The sequence below is a fragment of the Notamacropus eugenii genome, chromosome 1, assembly GCF_028372415.1.
Source record: "Notamacropus eugenii isolate mMacEug1 chromosome 1, mMacEug1.pri_v2, whole genome shotgun sequence".
Taxonomy (NCBI): domain Eukaryota; kingdom Metazoa; phylum Chordata; class Mammalia; order Diprotodontia; family Macropodidae; genus Notamacropus; species Notamacropus eugenii.
The window spans coordinates 322,186,760-322,209,129 of record NC_092872.1 but is presented as its reverse complement, the minus strand read 5'-3'; the positions used below and the strand labels follow the sequence as shown (position 1 = coordinate 322,209,129).

Below are 22,370 nucleotides of genomic sequence, written 5' to 3'. Positions count from 1 at the left end.
GCAGGTGAAATGAGCAAAGAGCAGGAAAGACAGATGATAGAATTATACATTGTTGACAAGGAAGATCAAAACACAACCAGAAGAAGAAAGCAAAGTCAAAGTTCCTACATCCAAAGTCTCCAAGAAAAATATGAATTGGTTATAGGCCATGACAGACCTCAGAAAGTGGGGGGTGGGGGGGAGGAGAAGAGGATAAAGCAGGGTGAGGTGGTGGTGGTGGCATTGATAGAATCGAGGTCTAATTGAGGGAGGGGGTAGAGGATGGACAGGTCAAAAGAGATAATAGAATAAACTGAGGGCAAGAGAGGATGGAGGGAAATATAGTTTTTGCAACATGACTGCTATGGCAGTGTTTTGCATGACTACTCATGTATAGCCTATATTGAATTGCTAGCCTTCTCAGGATAACATAGGACTGTAAATCATTTTTAAATTACACTTATACTCAAACATCCAAACTAGCAAACTTATTTTTTTTATAACTAAAGAAAATATTAACAAAGTTTATACAGAAGAATAAAAGGTGAAGAATATCAAGAAAAGAAATTAAAAGAAATGTGAAGGTGAACTAGAGACATAAAACTGTGCTAAAGGAATAATTATCAAAACAATCTGATACTTACTAAGAAATACAGTGGGAATAGATTAGATACATTTCATTTATTCCTGTCCTCTCTAGCGTTTTTATTAGGAGTGAGTGTTATATTTTCTCAAAAAGCTTTGTTTTATATCTATTGAGATAATCGGTTAATTTCTTTGATTTTGTTACTGATATGATCAATTATCCTAATAGTTTCCCTAATATGGAATAAGTCCTGCTTTTGTGGTCTAAATCCACCTGATCATAGTTAGAAATCCTTATGACAGATTGCTATTATCTCCTTTCTAATGCTTAACTTAACATTTTTTCATCAGTATTCATTAGGGAAATCTAACTATATTTTCATCCTGTTTTACACTTCCTCGTTTAGGTATCAGCACAATAATTGTATCAGAAAAGAAAGTTGGTAAGACTTTCTCTTTGCTTGTTTTTTTCTAAACAGTACATATGATATTATAATTAATTCTTCTTAAATTTTTGGAAGAATTCACTTGGGACTTCATCTGTCACTGGGGATATTTTTCTTAAAAAGTTGGTTCAAGTTTGTTCATTTTCTTTTTCTAAGACCAGGTTAATTTAATTTTATTTTGTTCAATATCATTATTTAATTTAATACTCTTCTGTTGATCTTGCTGATTTATACTTTGGTAAACATTTTTCAGTTTTGCTTAGATTGTGAGGTTTTTGGCAGATTATTGGACCAAAAAATCTCTTTAATTTCCACTTCACTTGTGCTGAACTCATGACTTTTATTTTTAATACTGGTGATTTTTTTTTCCTTTCTTAAACTCAAATTAACCAAAAGTTCATAGATTTAATTGTTTTCTTTTCCCATTAAGCCAGGTAATAGTGTTATTTAGTAGTTCAATGGTTTTCACACTTTCAATTTTGTTAATCTTTTTTGAGTTTAGAATTTCCAATCTTGTAATTACTTGGGAATTTTTGAACTTGCATTCTTTTACTTTTTAAAACTTTCGTTTTAAAATACTTTTTAAACTTGTATTCCCAATTCATTGATCTACTATTTCTCTATTTCACTGGCGTAAGTATTTAAAGATATAAAATTTCCTGCAGGTACTGCTTTGGCATCATCTCATTATTTTTGTTGTGCTATGTCTTTGTATCAGTCTGCTTAATGAAACTATTGATTATTTCTTTAATTTGTTCTTTGTTTCACTTATGCTTTAGAATTAGATTATTTCATCTCCCATTAATTTTTAATCCATCTTACCACTGCCAGTGGTATAATTTTATAATGGCATAAATTTATAATGGTATAATTTTTGTTGTATTATGATTTCAAAAAGATGCATTTAATATTTCTGCCTTTCTGTATTTGATTTTGAGATTTTATGCCCTTGTGTACGTGCCATTACTGTTGAAAATATAACACTCACTCCTAATAAAAACACTGGAGAGGACAGGAATAAATGAAAATTAACTTACAATGATAAGTAGCATCTGTCTAAAATCATCAGCAAGAATTATTTGAACATGGGGATAAATTAGAACACTTTGCAAAAAGACTGGGGCAGAGTAAGCATGCCTAATAAACTATTAGTCAGTAGTGTTCTAGAAAGATTAGCTGTAGCAATAAGAAAAAAAGAATTGAAGGAATTAGAATAAGTAATGACGAAACAAAGCTATCACTCTTTGCAGATGAATTGATGGTATACTTAGAAAATTGTAGAAAATCAACTCAAAACTAATTGAAGTAATTAATCATAGCTTTTAGTACAATAGTATTCCCCCATAATCACATACCACAAACTGATCAGCCATTCCTTCAGTCTCCAATTCATTCCCTCCCACCCCCCCCAAAAAAAAGAACTGCAATAAATATACTTGTATATTTCGGTCCTTTTACTTTAAAAAAAATCTCTTTTGGGATAAAGACCTTGTAGTGTTATTGCTAAGTCAAAAGGTATGCATGGTATTATAGCCCTTTGGGCATAGTTTCAAATTGCTCTACTAGAATGGTTGAATCAGTTCACAGCTCCACCAACAGTGCATTAATATCTCATTTTTACCACTTTCCTTCCAATATTTGTTATTTACCTTTACTGTCCTATTAGTCAATCTAATAGGTATGATATAGTACTTTAGAACTTTTTAAATTTGTATTTCTCAACACAATAGTGAATTAGAGTTTTTTTTTTTACATGACTATAGATTACTCTGATTGCTTCATGTGAAAATTGATCATATTTCTTGATCATTTATCAATTGAGGAATGGCCATTATTTTTTATATATTTGACGCATTTCTCTATATGTTTGAAAAACGAGACCTTTATCAGAGAAAGTTACTTAAAAATGTTTTACAGTTACTATTGCTAACTGTATTTCACTCTATCCTGCCCTCCCATTGGTTTTAATTCTTTCTCACCTTTCACTCTGTTCCTTCTATGTGTTTTCCTTATGACTACCTATTCCCGCAAAGGGCCCTCCCTTCTATTTCCCCCATCAATTCTCTTATCACCTTTCCCTCCTACTTTCTTGTTGGGTAAAACAGATTCTTTTATACCTAATTGTATGTGTATGGTGTTCCTTATTTGAAGAAATTCTGATAATAGTAAGATTCACTTTTTTCCTTTACTTCCCCTTTTCCCCTTCCATTGTAAAAACTTTCTCTTGCCTCTTTTCTATGAGAAAATTTACCCCATTCTAACTCTCTCTTCCTTTTTCTTCCTCCCAGTTCATTACTCTCTTGCCTCTAAATTATGCCTTTAGATATCATCCCTTCATATTCATCTCATACCTATGTCCACTGTTCATATATACTCCTAACTATCCAATTATTAGAAAACTCATAGGAGTTACAAATATCATCTTCCCATGCAGGAATGTAAACAGTTTAACCTTATGATGTCCCTTATGATTTCCGTTTTCTGTTTAACTTTTTATGCTTCTCTTGAGTTTCAGTTCTGGTCTTTTCATCAAGAAGACTTGAAATTGCTCTACCTCACTGAATCCATTTTTTTTCCTGAAGGACTACACTAAGTTTTGCTGGGTAGATCATGCTTGGTTGTATTCCTAATTCCCTTACCCTGCAGAATATCATATTCCCGGCCCTACAATTCCTTTTTTTTTTTAAATTAGTTTATTTAACTTTTAACATTCATTGTCACAAAATTTTGGGTTCCAAACTTTCTCCCCATTTGCCCCCTCCCTGCACCCCAAAACACCGAGCATTCTAATTGCCCCTATCACCAATTTGCCCTCTGTTCTATCATCCCTCCCTTGTCCCCATCTTCTCTTTTGTCCTGTAGGGCCAGATAACATTCTATACCCCTTTACTTGTATTTTTTATTTCCTAGTAGTGAGAATAGTGCTCAACAGTTCATCCTAAAACTTTGAGTTCCAACTTTTGTTCATCCCTCCCTCCCCACCCATTTCTTTTGGAAGGCAAGCAATTCAATATAGGCCATATCTGTGTAGTTTTGTTTTGTAAATGACTTCCACAATAGTCGTGTTCTGTAAGACCAACTATATTTCCCTCCATCCTATCCTGCCCCCCATTGCTTCTATTCTCTCTTTTGATCCTGTCTCTCCCCAAGAGTGTTGACTTCTAATTGCTCCCTCCTCCCATTGCCCTCCCTTCCATCTTCCCCCCCTACCCTGCTTATCCCCTTCTCCCCCACTTTCCTGTATTGTAAGATAGGTTTTCATACCAAAATGAGTGTGTATTTTATTCCTTCCTTTAGAGGAATGTGATGAGAGTAAACTTCATGTTTTTCTCTCACCTCCCTTCTTTTTCCCTCCACTAAAAAGGCTTTTGCTTGCCTCTTTTATGAGAGATAATTTGCCCCATTCCATTTCTCCCTTTCTCCTCCCTGTTGGGATTGGAAGCTCAATTCCGTGTGGACGGTCTCGGGCAGGTAAAAGTGGGACTTCTAAATCTTAGAGTCTTACGAGGCCCTCCATGAACAGCGGGGATTCGAGAAGGTTAGACTGAGCTAGCTCGGCTAGCTCTGGTATTTCCACCTCTCCCCGGGAGATACGTGATGGGTGGAGTCTCCCTGCCCTCGAGGTCGTCCCGGATTGGAGCACACCTAGTTACCTAACAGCACGGTATTGAGATGCAAACTATGCTGCTGGAGAGTTAAGTAGGATTGAGGAAGCCGGAAAACGCTCTTAGCACGTGTGGAGCCAAAGAGGAGAGTAGGGCTCCGCTTCTTTTCTTTCCTCTCTCCCCTCCCCCTCTCTCCCCGCTTGTACTTCTACTTCCAATCCCTTAAGCCTAGCCTCCTTAGGAAATCTCCCCCTCTTCCTCCTAAGGAAGACCCCCCTGCACTTGTAACCGAAACCCTGTAATAAAGCTCAACCCCTGTTCGACTCTGGAACGTCCTTTCTCTCATACGTTTATTCGGTTTGGCCAACCGAAGACCTGGGACAGGTAAGAAAGACTCGGGTAGCCCAATACAGGCCTCTAGGCTTGGCAGTTGGCGCCCCAACAGGGATTGGGAGCGTAGATAATCCTGGGTGCTTTTGGGGTACACCCGGAAGGGGCTGTGAAAGAAGCGAGTCCCGAATCCTAGATTCGGAAGGAGAGAAAGGGGAGAGAAGCTTCCCAAACCCCTGGGAAAAGGGCGGAGATGGGGAATCTATTGCCAGTAATAAAGCCAGAGGAACAGGAGGTCTGGGCTGAGAAACTTCACAGGGAATGCAGGAAGGCGGGGGTCACAATAGAGTTAGATGACCTCCGAGAATTTTGTAAAAGGATTTGGAAAGTTTCTCCTTGGCTCAAGCAGGCAGGAATATCAAGAGAAAAATGGGGAGCGGTCGGAGAGCAAATGACCGCTTATGAGCAACAATACCCTGGGGAGCTGGAGGATTTAGATTTCTTGATATTCGGTGTAATTAAGAGCCTGCTGGAAGGGCCGGAGAGGCCAGGGCGGGATTGGAATGAGAGTGGAAGCGGAGAGAGGGGAGGGGAGAACACGGGAGGGGCGGAGAGTCCAGGCAAGCAGAAAGTTAAGCGGAAAGTTAAGGAGCGTAAAGAAAAAATAGACTCGGAGCTCCTTCTAGCAGATGGAAAAGGCGAGGCAGGGGAGAATACGCCGTGCCTTCCCTCCGCGCCTCCTTATAACCTGCTCCATTGGTCAGACAGTTCAGGGCCACAGTTCAGTTTGGAAAAAGGAATAAGAAAGGCTATAGAGAATGGAGAAGATGTAGGGACATTTCCTGTGGTAGAAATAGCGGACCCCAGTGTCCCCGGTGGGGTTCGGAGGAGCCACATACCTATAGAGTGGAAGAGAGTGGCGACTCTTAAAGAGCCTTGTACCAAGCACGGCCCTAATTCACCCTTTGTCATAGCCATGCTTGAAACTCTCAGTGGTCAGTTCGTTCTGACTCCTAATGACTGGAAGAGCTTAGCTAGAGCCTGCCTTACCCCTGGGCAGAATGTGATTTGGGTATCAGAATTTTCTCAGAGGGTAAAGAGCACTACCGGTGGGCTAGGGGCTCAGGCCCCCCAGGCTTATCAGCAATTTACAGGAACAGGGCAGTTTGAGGCTACAGGAAATCAATTACAGTACTCAGCCTCCTATTATGTTTTGATTGCCGGAATGGCTATTGCCGCCTGGAAGGTTATAGCCTCTAAGAAAGAGAGAGAGTTTCCCATGACTAGGATTACGCAAGGAAACAATGAGCCATTTACTAATTTTGTGGCCAGGCTGCAGGAGGCAGTAGGTCGAGATATGAGAGAGGAAAACCAAGGGACAGAGATAGTGTTGAGGACATTGCTGCGGCAGAATTGTAATCATGACTGCAAAAAGGCAATGCTGGGACTGCCAAAGAATGCATCTGTTGAAGAAATGATACAGAGATGTGAAAGGGTAGGAAGTCAGGTCTACTTGGCACAGGTGCAAGGGAAGTACCTGGCCGCCGCCTTAAGTAATATCTCTTTGGAGAAAAAATGTTTTAACTGCGGAAAACCGGGACACCTTAAGAAAGAGTGTAGGAAAGAAATAAGTACAGGGAGGGGCCAGGACCCTTGTTTTTCATGTGGAAAGCCAGGTCACTTAGCTAAACAATGTAGGAAGTTGGGAAACGGGGTGAGGGGCCCCTCGAGGGCCCCGAAAGTGTACCCTTTGGCAGAGAATCGGGACGGCCCCTTGGAGGGAGAATACAGGAGATTATGGGGCCAGAGGAAGGAATGCAACACCTTTACAGCTTAGAGAAGTGCCAGCTTGCAGCTCATCAGTTTGCCATGATCCCCCTGAGAGACCCCATACAGGAGGAATCCCTGATATTACAGAACCCCTCTCATGCACCCGTAGTTATATATACAGGAGTTTATCCCACCGGCACCACAGCACTTCCATGCTCCAATGTGGTAGCCGAGCCAGCTCATATAGACAATCAGCTTCCCATAGCTATTGCCCTTCCTTTAAAGCACTCAGTTCAAATCCAGTTACTAAAGGAAATAGGACCGAATAGACCCGAGTGTACAATCTGGCTCAATGGAATTCCCATGACTGGCCTCCTTGATACTGGAGCGGATAGGACCTGCCTTAGCGGTTGCTCAGTACCCCGGCACTGGAAGCTCAAAGAAAGCCAAAGACCAGTGTGGGGAATAGGAGGGTGCCAAAATACCTTAGAGACAATGCACCCAGTAAAGTGGGAGGCAGAGGATCGCCAAGGGACCGTATGGCCGTTGGTGATTCCAGGACTTAGTTTTAACATCTGGGGCAGGGACATTATGAGCCGCCTCGGGATGAAGCTATCAAATTTTTAGTAAGGGCCATTGCAGTTGCACTGGAGTCCCCACCCTTGAATTGGAAGTCAGACACCCCGATTTGGGTGGAGCAATGGCCCCTGACTCTAGAAAAACTCCAGGCACTACAACTATTGGTTAACGAGCAATTAGAAAAAGGAAATATAGAACCATCAAAGTCACCCTGGAATGCTCCTGTGTTTGTTATAAAGAAAAAATCCGGGAAATTCAGGTTCCTTACAGATCTAAGGAAGGTAAATCAGTCTCTCATGCCTATGGGAGCCCTGCAACCAGGTCTCCCTTCTCCTAATGCCATCCCGGAGGGTTGGTCACTTATAATCATTGACATTCAGGATTGTTTTTTTTCCATTCCTTTAAACAAAGTAGATTGTCCTCTGTTTGCTTTTACAATACCTCACCCCAATAACGAAGGACCTGCAAAGAGGTATCAGTGGAAGGTATTGCCCCAAGGTATGAGTTGCAGCCCCACCATCTGCCAGTGGTATGTTAATCAAGCCTTAGAAAGCCCCAGACAGCAATACCAATGCAAAATCATCCATTATATGGATGACATCCTTATAGCTGCACCTCAGCTCAAGGAACTGGAGAAGTGTTTCCAAGCAGTAGAAAGGAACCTTTTAGGACTAGGATTAGTTATTGCTCCTGAAAAGATACAGAGAGGACCCAATTACAAATATTTGGGATATCAGATACAGGGCACCATCATTCGGCCGGAACCCCCAAAATGGGATATAAAGATCCAAACACTCAATGATGCTCAGAAACTAGTAGGAGCTATCCAATGGATAAGATCAAAGGTGCCTATACCTTTACCTCTCATGCAACCTTTATATTCACTATTGACAGGAGACTCTGCTTTAAATTCCCCACGAACATTGACTCCTGAAGCAGCCAAGGCCATAGAGGCAATAAAAAAAACAATTTTTAGAGTCCACCACATTTCGGTGGGATCCAGGAGGAGATCTGGAGGTATCTATTATCTCCACCACACCTCCCTATGCCGTCATATACCAAAAAGAGAAGCCCCTAGAGTGGGTATATTTAAGTAAAACAGGAAGCAGTTTACTAAACAAGTGGGAATTTCTAGGACGGTTAGCACTAGAGGCAGTAAGAAGAGCCACCCACATATACCAAAAACAGCCAATTCTTTATGCTACACTCACCACTAAGGATGTAGAAGAGTTAGCTCAGAATCATGTTTCTTGGGCCACTATACTCTATTGGGCCCAGATGAAACCAAATTCGACTTTCCTATTCAAAGAATTATTACAGTGGGCCCCAGCACCAGTGAAAAGGTACTCACCAAACCCAGTAGAAGGGCCTAACATTTTTACAGATGCCACGAAACATCACAAGGCATCTATTTATAATTCGGCCTCCCAAGAGATATATATAGTTAACACACCCTACACCTCTACTCAACAGAACGAATTGGAAGCTATAATCCAAGCTCTCCAAATATATAGTGACATACCCATTAATATTATCACTGATAGTCAGTATGCATCTTTATTAATTTCACGGATTGAGGACTCTATTGTAGATTATCGGTCCAATATTTTTTCACAGTGTGAGCGGCTATTGACCACTATTAATAACAGAACACACCCTTTTTATGTTTTACATGTGCGCTCACATACAAATGGCACAGGACCAATTTTTGAAGGAAATCAAATAGCAGACAATTCACTATACCTGGTAGGGCACACTGTGGAACCACAAGAAAGGGCCCAAAAGGCTCATGATAGGTTCCACCTAGCCACAGAAGCCCTCTGCAAATTATATGGGATAACTCAGGAACAGGCCAGAAAAATTGTTAAGAGCTGTCTCCAATGTATCCCATTCCACCCATCTCTAGACCAGGGTGTCAATCCTCGTGGCTTGGCACCCAATGAAATTTGGCAAATGGATGTCACCCATCTTAAGGGCCAGTGCATACATGTGACAGTTGACACATGGTCCGGATTCCTTATGGTGACTTTACAGCCAGGTGAATCAAGTGCTAAAGTAATTCAACATCTTTGGCACTGTTTTTCTGTTTCAGGCTTACCCTTAGAAATAAAGACAGATAACGGCCCTGCCTATACTTCTCAAACCCTTACACACTTCCTCCGCGATCTAGGGATTCGACATGTTACAGGAATCCCCTACAATCCACAAGGCCAGGCCATAGTGGAAAGGGCCAATCTCACCTTGAAGGCGATCCTCGCTAAACAAAGAAGGGGAAAAGGTCACCTAACACAATCAGAGCTTGATACAGCTGTGTATACACACAATTTTTTGCATATCTCAAGAAACTCACATACTACTCCAGCTATGAGACATTTTGTGACTTTTCCAAGACAACCCCGCAAGGAAAGTAATACCCAGGCTGGATATAAAGACACATGGGCCATGGTAAAGGATATGGCCTCAGGGAAATGGAAAAGTCCGTACAAGATACTAATATGGGGTCCAGGGTATGTTTGTGTCTCCACAGGAAAAGGGAATGCGTGGATTCCCATTAGAAGGATCCGTAAGTGGGAACTGAGGTCGGAGACGGCGGAGACGCAGGAGGCGGAGACCCTGGAGAGCCCAGAGACCCCGGAGAAAGATCATACACCACCTGAGCCTGCTGCTGACAGCTTTAATCTTGCTGCCCAAAGAGGAGGCAGCACTCATCACAACCACAGACACTGCTGCTGACAGCTTCCCATCTAGGTATCCTTTTTTCGCCAGCTGAATGAGGACTTTGATATCTCAAACCCAGGACACTTGGGTGGGGAGGAGGTGACCAATTTTCCACCTGTATAGATCCATTTGCAAGATTAAGGGAGTGGTGAGGTAAGGCGCCTACACCAGCTGCTCCTCTTAAAATATGCTTTGGGATTAGTTGATTGCACTTCCCCTGTTGTAACTCAGCCACTTAGTTTCATCTTTGTTTTATTTTATGCCTCCCTTTGTCAGTTGTGCTAGCTGCAGATTTCTGTGTGAATGAAGTCTTGTTGTAGGGTACTCATATGCTAAAGGCCTTCCTAATCCACTCAGCCTCCAGCCACTGTTTGCTCTAGAGCCAGGTGCGCTCCGCGCAAAACAAAGAAGGGGATATGTTGGGATTGGAAGCTCAATTCCGTGTGGACGGTCTCGGGCAGGTAAAAGTGGGACTTCTAAATCTTAGAGTCTTACGAGGCCCTCCATGAACAGCGGGGATTCGAGAAGGTTAGACTGAGCTAGCTCGGCTAGCTCTGGTATTTCCACCTCTCCCCGGGAGATACGTGATGGGTGGAGTCTCCCTGCCCTCGAGGTCGTCCCGGATTGGAGCACACCTAGTTACCTAACAGCACGGTATTGAGATGCAAACTATGCTGCTGGAGAGTTAAGTAGGATTGAGGAAGCCGGAAAGCGCTCTTAGCACGTGTGGAGCCAAAGAGGAGAGTAGGGCTCCGCTTCTTTTCTTTCCTCTCTCCCCTCCCCCTCTCTCCCCGCTTGTACTTCTACTTCCAATCCCTTAAGCCTAGCCTCCTTAGGAAATCTCCCCCTCTTCCTCCTAAGGAAGACCCCCCTGCACTTGTAACCGAAACCCTGTAATAAAGCTCAACCCCTGTTCGACTCTGGAACGTCCTTTCTCTCATACGTTTATTCGGTTTGGCCAACCGAAGACCTGGGACAGGTAAGAAAGACTCGGGTAGCCCAATACAGGCCTCTAGGCTTGGCACCTCCCAATATATTTCTCTCTCATCACTTAATTTCATTTGTTTAAGATATTATCCCATCCTATTCAATTCACTCTATTCTGTGTGTGTGTGTGTATGTGTGTGTGTAATCCCACCAACTACCCAGATACTGAAAAGGTTCAAGAGTTACAAATATTTTCTTTCCATGTAGGAACATAAACAGTTCAACTTTAGTAAGTCCCTTATGACTTCTCTTTGCTGTTTACCTTTTCATGCTTCTCTTCATTCTTGTGTTTGAAAGTCAAATTTTCTTTTCAGCTCTAGTCTTTTCATCAAGAATGCTTGAAAGTCCCCAATTTCATTGAAAGACCATTTTTTTCCCTAAAGTATTATACTCAGCTTTGCTGGGTAGATGATTCTTGGTTTTACTCCTAGTTCCTTTGACTTCTGGAATATCCTATTCCACGCCCTTCTGTCCCTTACTGTAGAAGCTGCTAGATCTTGTGTTAACCTGATTGTATTTCCACAATACTTGAATTGTTTCTTTCTAGCTGCTTGCAATATTTTCTCCTTGACCAGGGAACTCTGGATTTAGCCACGATGTTCGTAGGAGTTTCTCTTTTTGGATATCTTTCTGGTGGTAATTGATGGATTCCTTGAATACTTATTTTGCCCTCTGGTTCTAGAATATCAGGGCAGTTTTCCTTGATAATTTCATGAAAGATGATGTCCAGGCTCTTTTTCTCATCATGGCTTTCAGGTAGTTCCATAATTTTTAAATTGTCTCTCCTGGATCTATTTTCCAGGTCAGTTGTTTTTGCAATGAAATATTTCACATTTTCTTCCATTTTTTCATTCTTTTGGTTTTATTTTGTGATTTCTTGGTTTCTCACAAAGTCTTTAGCCTCCATGTGTTCCATTCTAATTTTGAAAGAACTATTTTCTTCAGTGAACTTTTGAACCTCCTTTTCCATTTGGGTAATTCTGCTTTTGAAAGCATTCTTCTCCTCATTGGCTTTTTGAACCTCTTTTGCCAATTGAGTTACCTATTTTTCAATGTGTTATTTTCTTCAGCATTTTTTTGGGTCTCCTTTAGCAAGGTGTTGACCTGCTTCTCATACTTTTCTTTCATCTTTCTCATTTCTCTTCCCAGTTTTTCCTCCACCTCTCTTACTTGATTTTCAAAATCCTTTTTGAGCTCTTCCACGGCCTGAGCCCATGATATATTTATTTTGGGTGTGTGGGATACAGAAGCCTTGACTTCTGTGTCTTTGCCTGATGGTAAGCATTGTTCTTCCTCATCAGAAAGGAAGGGAAGAAATACCTGTTCACCAAGAAAGTAACCTTCTATGGTCTTATTTTTTTCCCTTTTATGGGAATTTTCCCAGCCAGTGACTTGACTTCTGAGTTTTCTTTCCACCCCCACCTCGCCTCCAGATCCACCCAGTCAGCTTTTGGGGTATGAGATTCAAATGCTGCTTCCCAGCCTCAGGGCTTTGGGAGAGGTGGGGCTGCTATTCAGTGTGAGATTAAGTTCAGGTGCTTCGGTGGGGGCAGGGCTGCCTCATGGGGCTCAGTTCCCTCAGGGGGTTTATGTGGAGACCTTCAACAATGGATCCATGCTCCTGCCTGCTTGGGGAGCCCCTGTCTGCCGCCCCTGCTGCTGCCTCCCTAGGGGCCCCTAGCCATGGGGACACCCCACTCCCCTGTAGGCCACCCAAAAAATCTCTCTCACCAAGCCTTGTCACCTGTGGGTGGAGGGACCTGTGCGGCTGCTGGAGATTCAGTCCCTGAAGCCTGCTCAGATCTGGCATGGCCAAGGCAGGCCTGGTCTCTGCTCTGGTCCAGTGTGCGATGGACCAGTTTTCAGGGCTTTCTGGAGCAGAAATCACGTCCGCTCCATTGTTCTGTGGCTTCTGCTGCTCCAGAATTTGTTGGGAGTTCTTCTTTACGGATATTTTATGGGCTGTGGGTTCGATGCTAGCATGTGTGTCTTTGTACCCTGCCATCTTGACTTCTCCCCCCACTACAATTCTTTAATGTAGAAGCTGCGAAATCTTGTGTTACCCTGACTGCAGCTCCTCTATACTTGAACTGTTTTTTCTGGCTGGTTCACAATAGTTCACTCCTTGGCCTGGGAACGCTGGAATTTGGCTATAATATTCCTGGAAATTTTCATTTTTGGATCTTTTTCAGGAGGTAATCAGTAAATTCCTTCAATTTCTATTTTCCCCTTTACTTCTAGAATATCAGAGTAGTCTTCCATGATAATTTCCTGAAAGATGACAGCTATTTTCAGGAAGTCCAATAAGTTTTAAATTGTCTCTCCTGGAAGTATTTTTTAGGTCAGCTATTTTTCTTTCTTTTTTGGATGGGGCTTTTAAAAAAGTTATTTATTTATTTTTAGTTTTCAACATTCATTTCCACAAGATTTTGAGTTCCAAATTTTCTCCCCATCCCTCCCTACCCTCACCCTAAAACACTGTGCATTCTGATTACCCCTTTCCCAAATCTGCCCTCTCTTCTGTCACAGCCCTCTATTCCCTTGTCACCATCTTCTCTCTTTTCTTGTAGGGCAAGATAAATTTCTATGCCCCATTACCTGTGTTTCTTATTTCCCAGTTGCTTGCAAAAACAGTTCTCAGAATTGGTTCCTAAAACTTTGAGTTCCAACTTCTCTCCTTTCCTCCCTCCCCATCGATGCCCAGTGAGAAGGCAAGCAATTCAAAATAGATTGTATATGTGTAGTTTCGCAAAAGACTTCCATGAGAGTCATATTGTGAAAGACTAACTATATTTTCTTCCATTCTATCCTGCCCCCCATTTATTTTATTCTCTCTTTTGACCTTGTCAATCCCCTAAAGTGTTTACTTCTAATTACTACCCCCTCCCATTTGCCCTCCCTTCTGTCCTTCCCCAACCCCAATTATCCCCTTCTCTGTTACTTTCTTGTAGTGTAAGATAGATTTTCAAACCAAATTTGTGTGTATGCTACTCCTCCTTAAGCCAAATATGATGAGAGTAAGTTTCACTTTTTCCCTGTCACCTTCCCGCTTTCCTCCTCCATTGAAAAATTTTTTTTTGCCTCTTTTATGAGAGATGAGTTGCCCCATTCTATTTCTCTCTTTCTCTTCCCAATATATTCCTCTCTCATCCCTTAATTTTATTTTTCTATTTTTTTAGATAGACACCTTCTTGTTCAACTCACCCTGTGCCGCCTCGTATATATGTATATGTATATGTATATGTATATGTGTGTGTGTGTGTGTGTGTGTGTAATCCCTCCAACTATCCAAATACTGAGAAAAGTTTCAAGAGTCACAAATATTATCTTTTCATATAGGATTGTAAACTATTCAATTTTACTAAGTCCCTTATATAACCTCTTTCCTGTTTACCTTTTCATGCTTCTCTTCATTCTTGTGTTTGAATGTCGAATTTTCTATTCAACTCTTGATTTTCATCAAGAATTTTTGGAAAGTCGTCTATTTCATTGAATGATCTGTTTCCCCCCGAAGTATATACTCAGTTTTGCTAGGTAGGTGATTCTTGGTTTTAATCCCAGTTCCTTTGACCTCTGGAATATCGTATTCCAAGCCCTGAAATACCTTAAACTAGAAGCTGCTAGATCATACAAGATCGTGATTGCATTTCCACAGCAGTCATATTGTTTCTTTCTACCTGCTTGCAGTATTTTCTCCCCGAACTGGGAACTCTGGAATATTGTTGCAGTATGCCTAGGAGTTTTTCTTTTCACATCTCTTTCAGGAGGTGATTGTTGGATTCTTTAAATATTCATTTTACTCTCTGGTTCCAAAATATCTGGGCAGTTTTCCTTGATAATTTCATAAAAGATGATGTCCTGGGTCTTTTTTTTGCTTTTGACTTTCAGGTAGTCCCATAATTTTTAAATTCTCTCCTCTATCTATTTTCCAGGTCCAGTTGTTTTTCCAATGTAATATTTCACATTGTCTTTTATATTTTCATTCTTTTGGTTCTGTTTTGTACTTTCTTGGTTTCTCATAAAGTCATTATCTTTCATATGCTTCATTCTAATTTTTGAGGAGCTATTTTTCTTCAGTAAGCTTTTTAATTTCCTTTTCCATTTGGCTAATTCTGCTTTTTAAAGCACTCTTCTCCTCACTGGCTTTTTGGGCCTCTTTTGCTATTTAAGGAAGTCTGTTTTTAAGTGTGTTATTTTCTTCAGCGTTGTTTGGGTGTCCTTTAGCAAACTGTTGACTCATTTTTCATTATTTTCTTCAATCGTTCTCATTTCTTTTCCTAATTTTTCATCCAACTCTCTTACTTGATTTTCAAAATCATTTTTGAGCTTTTCCATGGCTTGAAACCACTGCATATTTTTAGGACGTTTTGGATGCAGAAACTCTGATTTTTAATTCTTCATCTTGTGGTATGCATTTTTCTTCCTCACATGAAAGGATCAAGGAAAATGCGTGTTCACCAAGAAAGCAACCTTAGTCTTATTTTTCCCCTCTTTTGGGCATTTTGCTAGCTAGTTACTTGACGTTTGAGTTCTTTGTCAAGAGGAGGGTATACTCTAGGTTCCTGTAAGTTCTTGGTTTCTCCAAGGTGGCACAATCAAGGGAGAGGAGTTTGCTCCTCTCCTGGCCTGTGCTCTTGTCTGAGAGCAACCAGACTATTCAGCCCACCATCTGTGAGTAGAATTCCCTGTCCAGAGCCCCCTCGAGTTCCACTAACCAGTGCTCTTCCTCAACCCAGGACCACCACTCAGGGCTGAGATTCAGGTCAGCAGTTCAATTATCCCTGGGTCTTTGTATCAAGGGCTCCAAAAATGAATACTGCTGTTGCCTGGGGCCACCTGGGGCCAGGCCTAGGGTAGAATCTTGGTCCTTTTTCACCCTGATGAAAGAGCTATCTCACTGACCATTGAAGGTGTCTTTGGCATTTGTGGGGATCTGGGAACCTCAGTTACTGCTGGGGATTCTGCCCCCTGAGGCATGCTCCAGCCTTGTTCAAGCTATGCTGCATGGCCAAGGCTGGGCTGTGCTCTGTTCTAAGCTCTGTGAGAAAGATAATTCCTGTCAACCTTTCAGGCTGGCTTGGGCTGTAAATCTCTTTCACTTTGTCGTTTTGTTGCTTCTGCTGCTTTAGAGTTTGTTTAGAGTCGTTTTTTACAGGTATTTTATGGACTGGGGGTGGGAGGAGAGCTTCTACAAGTCCGTCTTTCTACTCTGCCAAGTTGGTTGCATCCCCTCCCCAGTTATTTTTCTAATGAGATTTTTCACATTGCCTTCTGTATTTTATTTCTTCTCATTTTGTTTTATAATATCTTCATTTCTAAAAGAATCATTAGTGTCCTTTTTTTCCATTCTAATTTTGAATGAATTACTTTATTCAGTGAACTTTTGTACCTCCTTTTTCCATTTGGCCACTCCTGTTTTTTTCTGCCATTCTTCTCCTTATTGACTTTTTGGATCTCTTTTGCCCCTTTGCCTAGTCTGTTTCTTAAGTTGTTATTTGCTTCGTAATTTTGTTTGTGTGTGTTTATTTTTGCTTGTGTCTTCTTTACCAAACTCTTGATTCATTTTTCATAATTTTCTTGCATCACACATTCGTCTTCCCTATTTTTCCTTTATCTCTCTTACTTGATTTTCAAAATTCTTTTTGAGTTCTTGCATGGCCTGAGACTAATTCATATGTGGCTTGGAGTATTTAGTGTAGGAGCTGTGAATTTATTATTTTCTTCTAAGTGTGTTTTGATCTTCCTTGTCACTATAGTAAACTTTCAAAGGTCAGAGTTTTTTCCATTATTTGCTCATTTCCCCAGCCTATTAGTAGACCTTTAACTGTTCAGGTAGGGTTCTCCTTCCAAGGTGGAGAGCTTACTGTTCCAACATTCAGGAATTTTTCAGAGATGCTTCTAGGAATTTCTAAGATTTCAGTTCTTCCAAGATGGTATGATCTAAGAAGTGTTTACTCCTCTCTTGGCCTGTGCTCTGGTCTGTGAATGACCACAAGCACTCTTTTCGAACCCGGTACAATTTTACTATAGTAGTTCTCTTTCTCATGCCAGTACTGCCACCCAGGATAGTTTGCCAAATCCAAATGTGAGCGAACTATAAGTTTTGCCTCAGTGTTGACAAAAAGACTTCTGACCAGTTGTTCTATTCCCTTACCATATTAGGGCTGATAGCTTCAGAAGCAGCCATTGTTGCTACTGATTTAATGATTTCCAAGGTCTGCTCCTGGTTTGGTAGGGCCAGGGCTCGGTTGGTGTAACCTTCTCTGGGCTGTGCTTCACTCTCACCCTGTGCAACAGATTTTTCTTGCTGATCTTCCATATTGTCTGTGGAATCTGTGGGTTTAGAAGTCTGGAAATTCCCATGGCTGCCAGTAATCGGGTCCCCCAGACATCTGTTCCGTGCTTTCTGGATACCATTTTCTGCTAATACAGCTTGCATTGGTGTGCATTCCTCTCTCACCCTGGTTCTTCAGAGCTTTTTTTGGCTGATCTTCCAAATTTTCTTGGGCTGGAAATTTGTTTCACTATTTGTGAGATGTACTGTTCTAGAATTTTTTTAGGGTCATTTTTTAAAATGTTTGTAATGGTTTGGGGGAGAACTCAGCTGAGTCCCTGCCTTTACTCTGCCATCTTGGCTCCACGTAGAATATTATTTTAATGAAATATTCTCTTGCTATAAGAAATAACAAGCAGGATGACTTCCAAAAAATCTGAAAAGACTGAACATGCAAATCAGCAGAACCAGGAGAAGTTTGTACATAGTAACAGCAATATTGAATGATGAAGAATTATGAATGACTTAGCTATTCTCAGCAATATCCAGTATTCCAAAACAATCTTAAAGAATTCATGATGAAAAATGCTATACACCTCCAGAGAAAGAACTGATGTTTGAATACAGACTGAAGCATACCATTTTTCACTTTCCTTTCCCTTTCCTTTCTTTCCTTCCTTCCTTCTTTCCTTTTCTCCTTTACTTAGTTGTTTTTGTCTTTTGTTTGTTCAAGTCTTCTTCCATGTAATTATTAAGGTAGCAATCTTTTTTATAATTGCACATCAATGACTTAACAGTTTGTTTACTGTCACAAGAAAAGGGGCAGGGAGGGAGTAAGTGATCAAATTTGAAACTCGAAACTTTTTAGAAAGTCAAAAATTACTTTCATCTGTAATTACAGAGAATAAATCTTTAAACAAATATATGCCTGTTGGATTTACATTTAAAGATGACAGAATCAGATCAATTTGATCTGACTGAGTTAATTTATCAACAAATAAATATCTCTTGCAGTTACCTTAAAAACCTTTTTACATGTGTTTCTATTTAATCTTCATTTCGTCTTTGTCTGGATGTTCTCCATCACCTCTCCCCTTTTGCTTCCTGAATTTTCGCACATCAGTTTATCTCCCTCCATGCAATGAAAAAGAATAGAATAGTAAAGCATGTAACAATCTCTGACCAGATACCTGGCTTTATAATAAGCAGCTGCATCTCCTTGAATTCCCTTTTACTTACTTGTCACATCAGAATAAAATATAACCTTTTAATCTTATATGAATCTCAAATTAAATATCCCAAGTTTTAGTAATACCCAAGAGGTCCATTTTGCATCCTGGAATTCATGTCTTTGGATGAGACTGGTAGACAATAGCCTGATACTTTGTACATAGCAAAGGGGAAGTAGAAAAAAGTCCATGGAAGTTGAGAGGGAAAGAGATGTCTTCCACATCATGAAGGGTACAGTGATTCACTAGGAAATATCTGAAGAGATTATATTGAAGGTAAAGTATTGTTTTCACAGGTTCTGAAAAATATTTCCTTTATGTCTTTATCCTTATGGACTTTAATGTCTCCTGAAACCAGTGCTATGGAGAGGTCAAGGTTATTCTTACTTCTCAGATCAGGGATCTGAGGTACACACAGGTATACGTAGTCAACACAAGATGATCATTTATCAAGTGAGAGCAATATAATTTTGATAATATGAGAGAATCTTTAAAAAGAAGTTACATGTTCCCTCCAATTAGAGTGTCATGGTCTTCTGATATGTTTATGAATATACATATATACAAATAAGATTTACACATATTCACACATACAGCTCTGCATATATACATATGGGAGAATTATGTACAGAAAATATATCTACAGGTAGGTATGTTTCTCATGTGCACAGTGTATATGAAAATGCAAATTGTATGCATGTAGTAAATTTTGATAATACTTGATTGGTCTCATATTTGACATTTTCAGAGAAATTGGTCACCATGTAGAAGACATGTAAACCTGTAAAAGAATGCATCTTCTCTCTGTGCCTATGGGCATAAGAAACAGGAGAGATTCTCAGGGACACAAAGGAAATTAGATAGATGGGTAGATAGAGGAAAGGAGGGAGAGAGAGAGGGAGAGGAAGAGAGAGAGCTCAATCAACAGATACATGTATGGGTAGATGAATAGATAGATCCACGGAAAAATAGATGGATGATGGGTGGATGGGATACAAGCTCGCTATGAATTGGGAAATTATCACAGAATTTGAACATTTCTTTGGTCTCAGAGTTTATGTGTTATTCTAAATCAAGCCAGCATAACCTTTAGTATGTCAAAGGACTTCCTTTATGTGCAAAGAATGCTTTCCTCTACATTTTTCTGGGCTGACTGAAATTCTTTGGCAGTGGCTCAAGGGCTGCAGGTTGTTCAGGCCTGTTCTAAGTGGTCTTCGTGTACTCAGTGTTGTTGAATTACCTCTCTAAGTCATTCTCCACACGAATGCTTTAATGAAAAGGTTTATGTCTGATCTCATACTCTTTTTTCTTACTGTGTCTCTTGCACAGTAATACATGGCTGTGTCCTCAGTTTTAAGGGAATTCATTTGCAGGTGCAGCATGCTGTTGCTGTTATCTCTGGAGATGGTGAAACGATCTTTTACAGAGTCTGCATAGTATGTGGTTTCTCCGCTACTACTAATATATGAGAGCTACTCCAGCCCCTTCCCTGGAGCCTGGAGGACCCAATTCATGCCATAACTGCTGAAGGTGAATCCAGAAGTTTTGCAGGAAAGGTGAAGAGTTCTTCCAGGCTGTTTCGCATCACCCCCAGATTCTTCCAGCTAAACATCACAATGGGCACTTGCAGACAGAGTCATAAAAGAGAATAGTCACACAAATACATCATGTCAGAGGGTTTCCTTTGTCAAGAAACAAGCAGAAGACAAAACTACCTTGCAACATAGTCAGAATGAAAAGTCCATTCAGTCTTAATCCCATTGTTCAGGCTCTAAATATCAGTTTTTAGGAAAGAATGGTCGCACAAAAGAAAACTCCTCTCTCAGAGCAGCAGACACTGGTTTTTGCTGGTTTTCTGCTCTAGAGGGAGAAGTCCAATTTGCATGTCTTTCTCTGTAAAATGTGAGGAGGAGCAACTCTCTCCCACTGTGATGAGTCCCCCTCCCCGTGTTACAGAAAATTTTTCTCCAAATACGTTCTAAAACCCTGAGAAAAGTTACTGACACTGACAATCCAAATAATTTTGGTGAGGACTAACTGTCTCTCCATCTCTACAATCTACTTTCATTACCAAAGGAATTCTCATGAAGCTTTTCTATGTGTCTGATATTTTCCTAGCTTATCCTAGTGCCATTTCTAAATAGGAAGGTAACTGAAGCTTGTGTGTTTTTTGATCTTCAGTGGTGATTGCTTCTACTTTAGGAATGCTTTTTTTTTTTTTTGAAGGACGGGGTGTGTTTCAGAACATCTCTGCTTACTTATAGAGCTATTTTTACTCATTCTATTTGGAACTGGATTTCATGTGGATTATGTACCCCTAATCCCATTCATTGTCCTTTATGTATAAAGTATGCTGTATCGGCACGAGAGGTTACTATGAAGTTTTCACTGTGAGCATTCATACTTCAAAAATCAGCAGAGACTGAAACTCAGGATTTGACTTTGTTTCTTTTTAATTGTTTAGACTTAACAAAGCAATCGAGAAAATGATAATCTAGATTTTAAAAAATGTTAATAATGTAGATTAAACAAATACATACATTTTTATCTCTTGAGAGCAGGTTGTCAAAAACTTACCAGCACACTAAAGCTCATATCCCTGTTTGAGTTTGTGGAATCAAGGCACAAAATAAACAATGCACAGTAAAGCGTTTTGAAACTCTTAGATCCTTTAAAACATCCCATATTTTGTTTCTCAGAAAGATTCTGTGTGTGTTGTGAGAAAGTGATACCATATCCTCTGAAGAATGTGTATGTCTTCTGGAGTATCTGAAAAAAGGTATTGGCTAAGCCTCAGACTTTAAGAATCTCCTTTCCAAAGCAATCAAATCTGCCACCTATTGTACACAGTGGTGTCAAGAAAATGAACATTTTTCTGGCTTGTACATACTTCACTTTAATTCTTTATTCAGGGACCTTACCAGGGATCTTTAGAAATCTGGAAAAATACAAATTTTTCTTCAATCAGTCTTTAAGATTATAGTATTTTTTATATTGTCAAGTCTGAACTGGGTCCATTTGTGTCTCTGTTTTTTCTTCCCTCGATACATGTCTTAAATCTGCACTATACTTTCACTGCTACATAATCTGTAGGAAGAAAAGAACAATTCAAAGCATCTTATGGAGTACGGTTAAAGTTATGATCCTATAAAATATAGCTTGGCCTTCGAAATCTACACTCACCCTATCTTATCTTCAAATTGTCTTTCTAAATGTATTCCCTTTCACTAAGTCCTTGGAATAGTACCAAATTAATACATTCCTTTAAGGCACCTCTGAATCTTTTATACTCTCTTTTCTGATCTTCATACTAAAACCATCTACTTCATGTCTCACATTTTTTCATTCCTCTCTAAATACGACTTCCAATGTGTTGTCTATTCATACCACTACCATACTGAATTAACTCCAATTTCTCCCTGTTACCTATAAGATCTAATGTAAACTTCAGTCTCTGCAGTTAAATTTTTTTTCTTAAGCTAGTCTCAATTTATCTTTACACCTTTAATATATTTTAATCTTCACATTGAATTCCATAGACCAGGTAAACTAGCATGCCCCTGTTCCTTTTGAATGACATTCATTCCCTTGTTTCCATGCCCTTACAATAGCTGTTCCCTTTCCTGGAACTCAATTCCTTCTTCTCTATACTTGTTTTAATTTTTTGATTCCTTCGAAATTCATCTCATGTGCCACCTTTCACATGAAGCCATTCCTGTTTCCTTCCATTTGCTAGTGCCCTCCATCCCAAAGTTACCTTCCATTTATTTTTATGTAGTCTGAATATACCTATTTATGTATGTAATTTCCCACAAAAGAATGTAAGCAATTTGAGAGCAGGAAATGTTTCGTTTTTGTCTTCTTATGC

At 40.2% G+C, this 22,370-nt stretch overlaps 1 pseudogene and 1 gene segment (V, D, J or C); both read right to left on the bottom strand.

Moving 5' to 3' along the window:
- Positions 1-17,438, bottom strand: part of LOC140529409 (immunoglobulin heavy constant mu-like) — a 106,380-nt gene extending 88,942 nt beyond the window's left edge. The window contains 1 exon segment of the C gene segment in view: positions 17,154-17,438. Coding sequence covers positions 17,154-17,438 — 285 coding nt within the window.
- The window catches only part of LOC140517404 (glycogenin-1-like), a 249,913-nt pseudogene that overhangs the window by 188,441 nt on the left and 39,102 nt on the right, over positions 1-22,370 (bottom strand).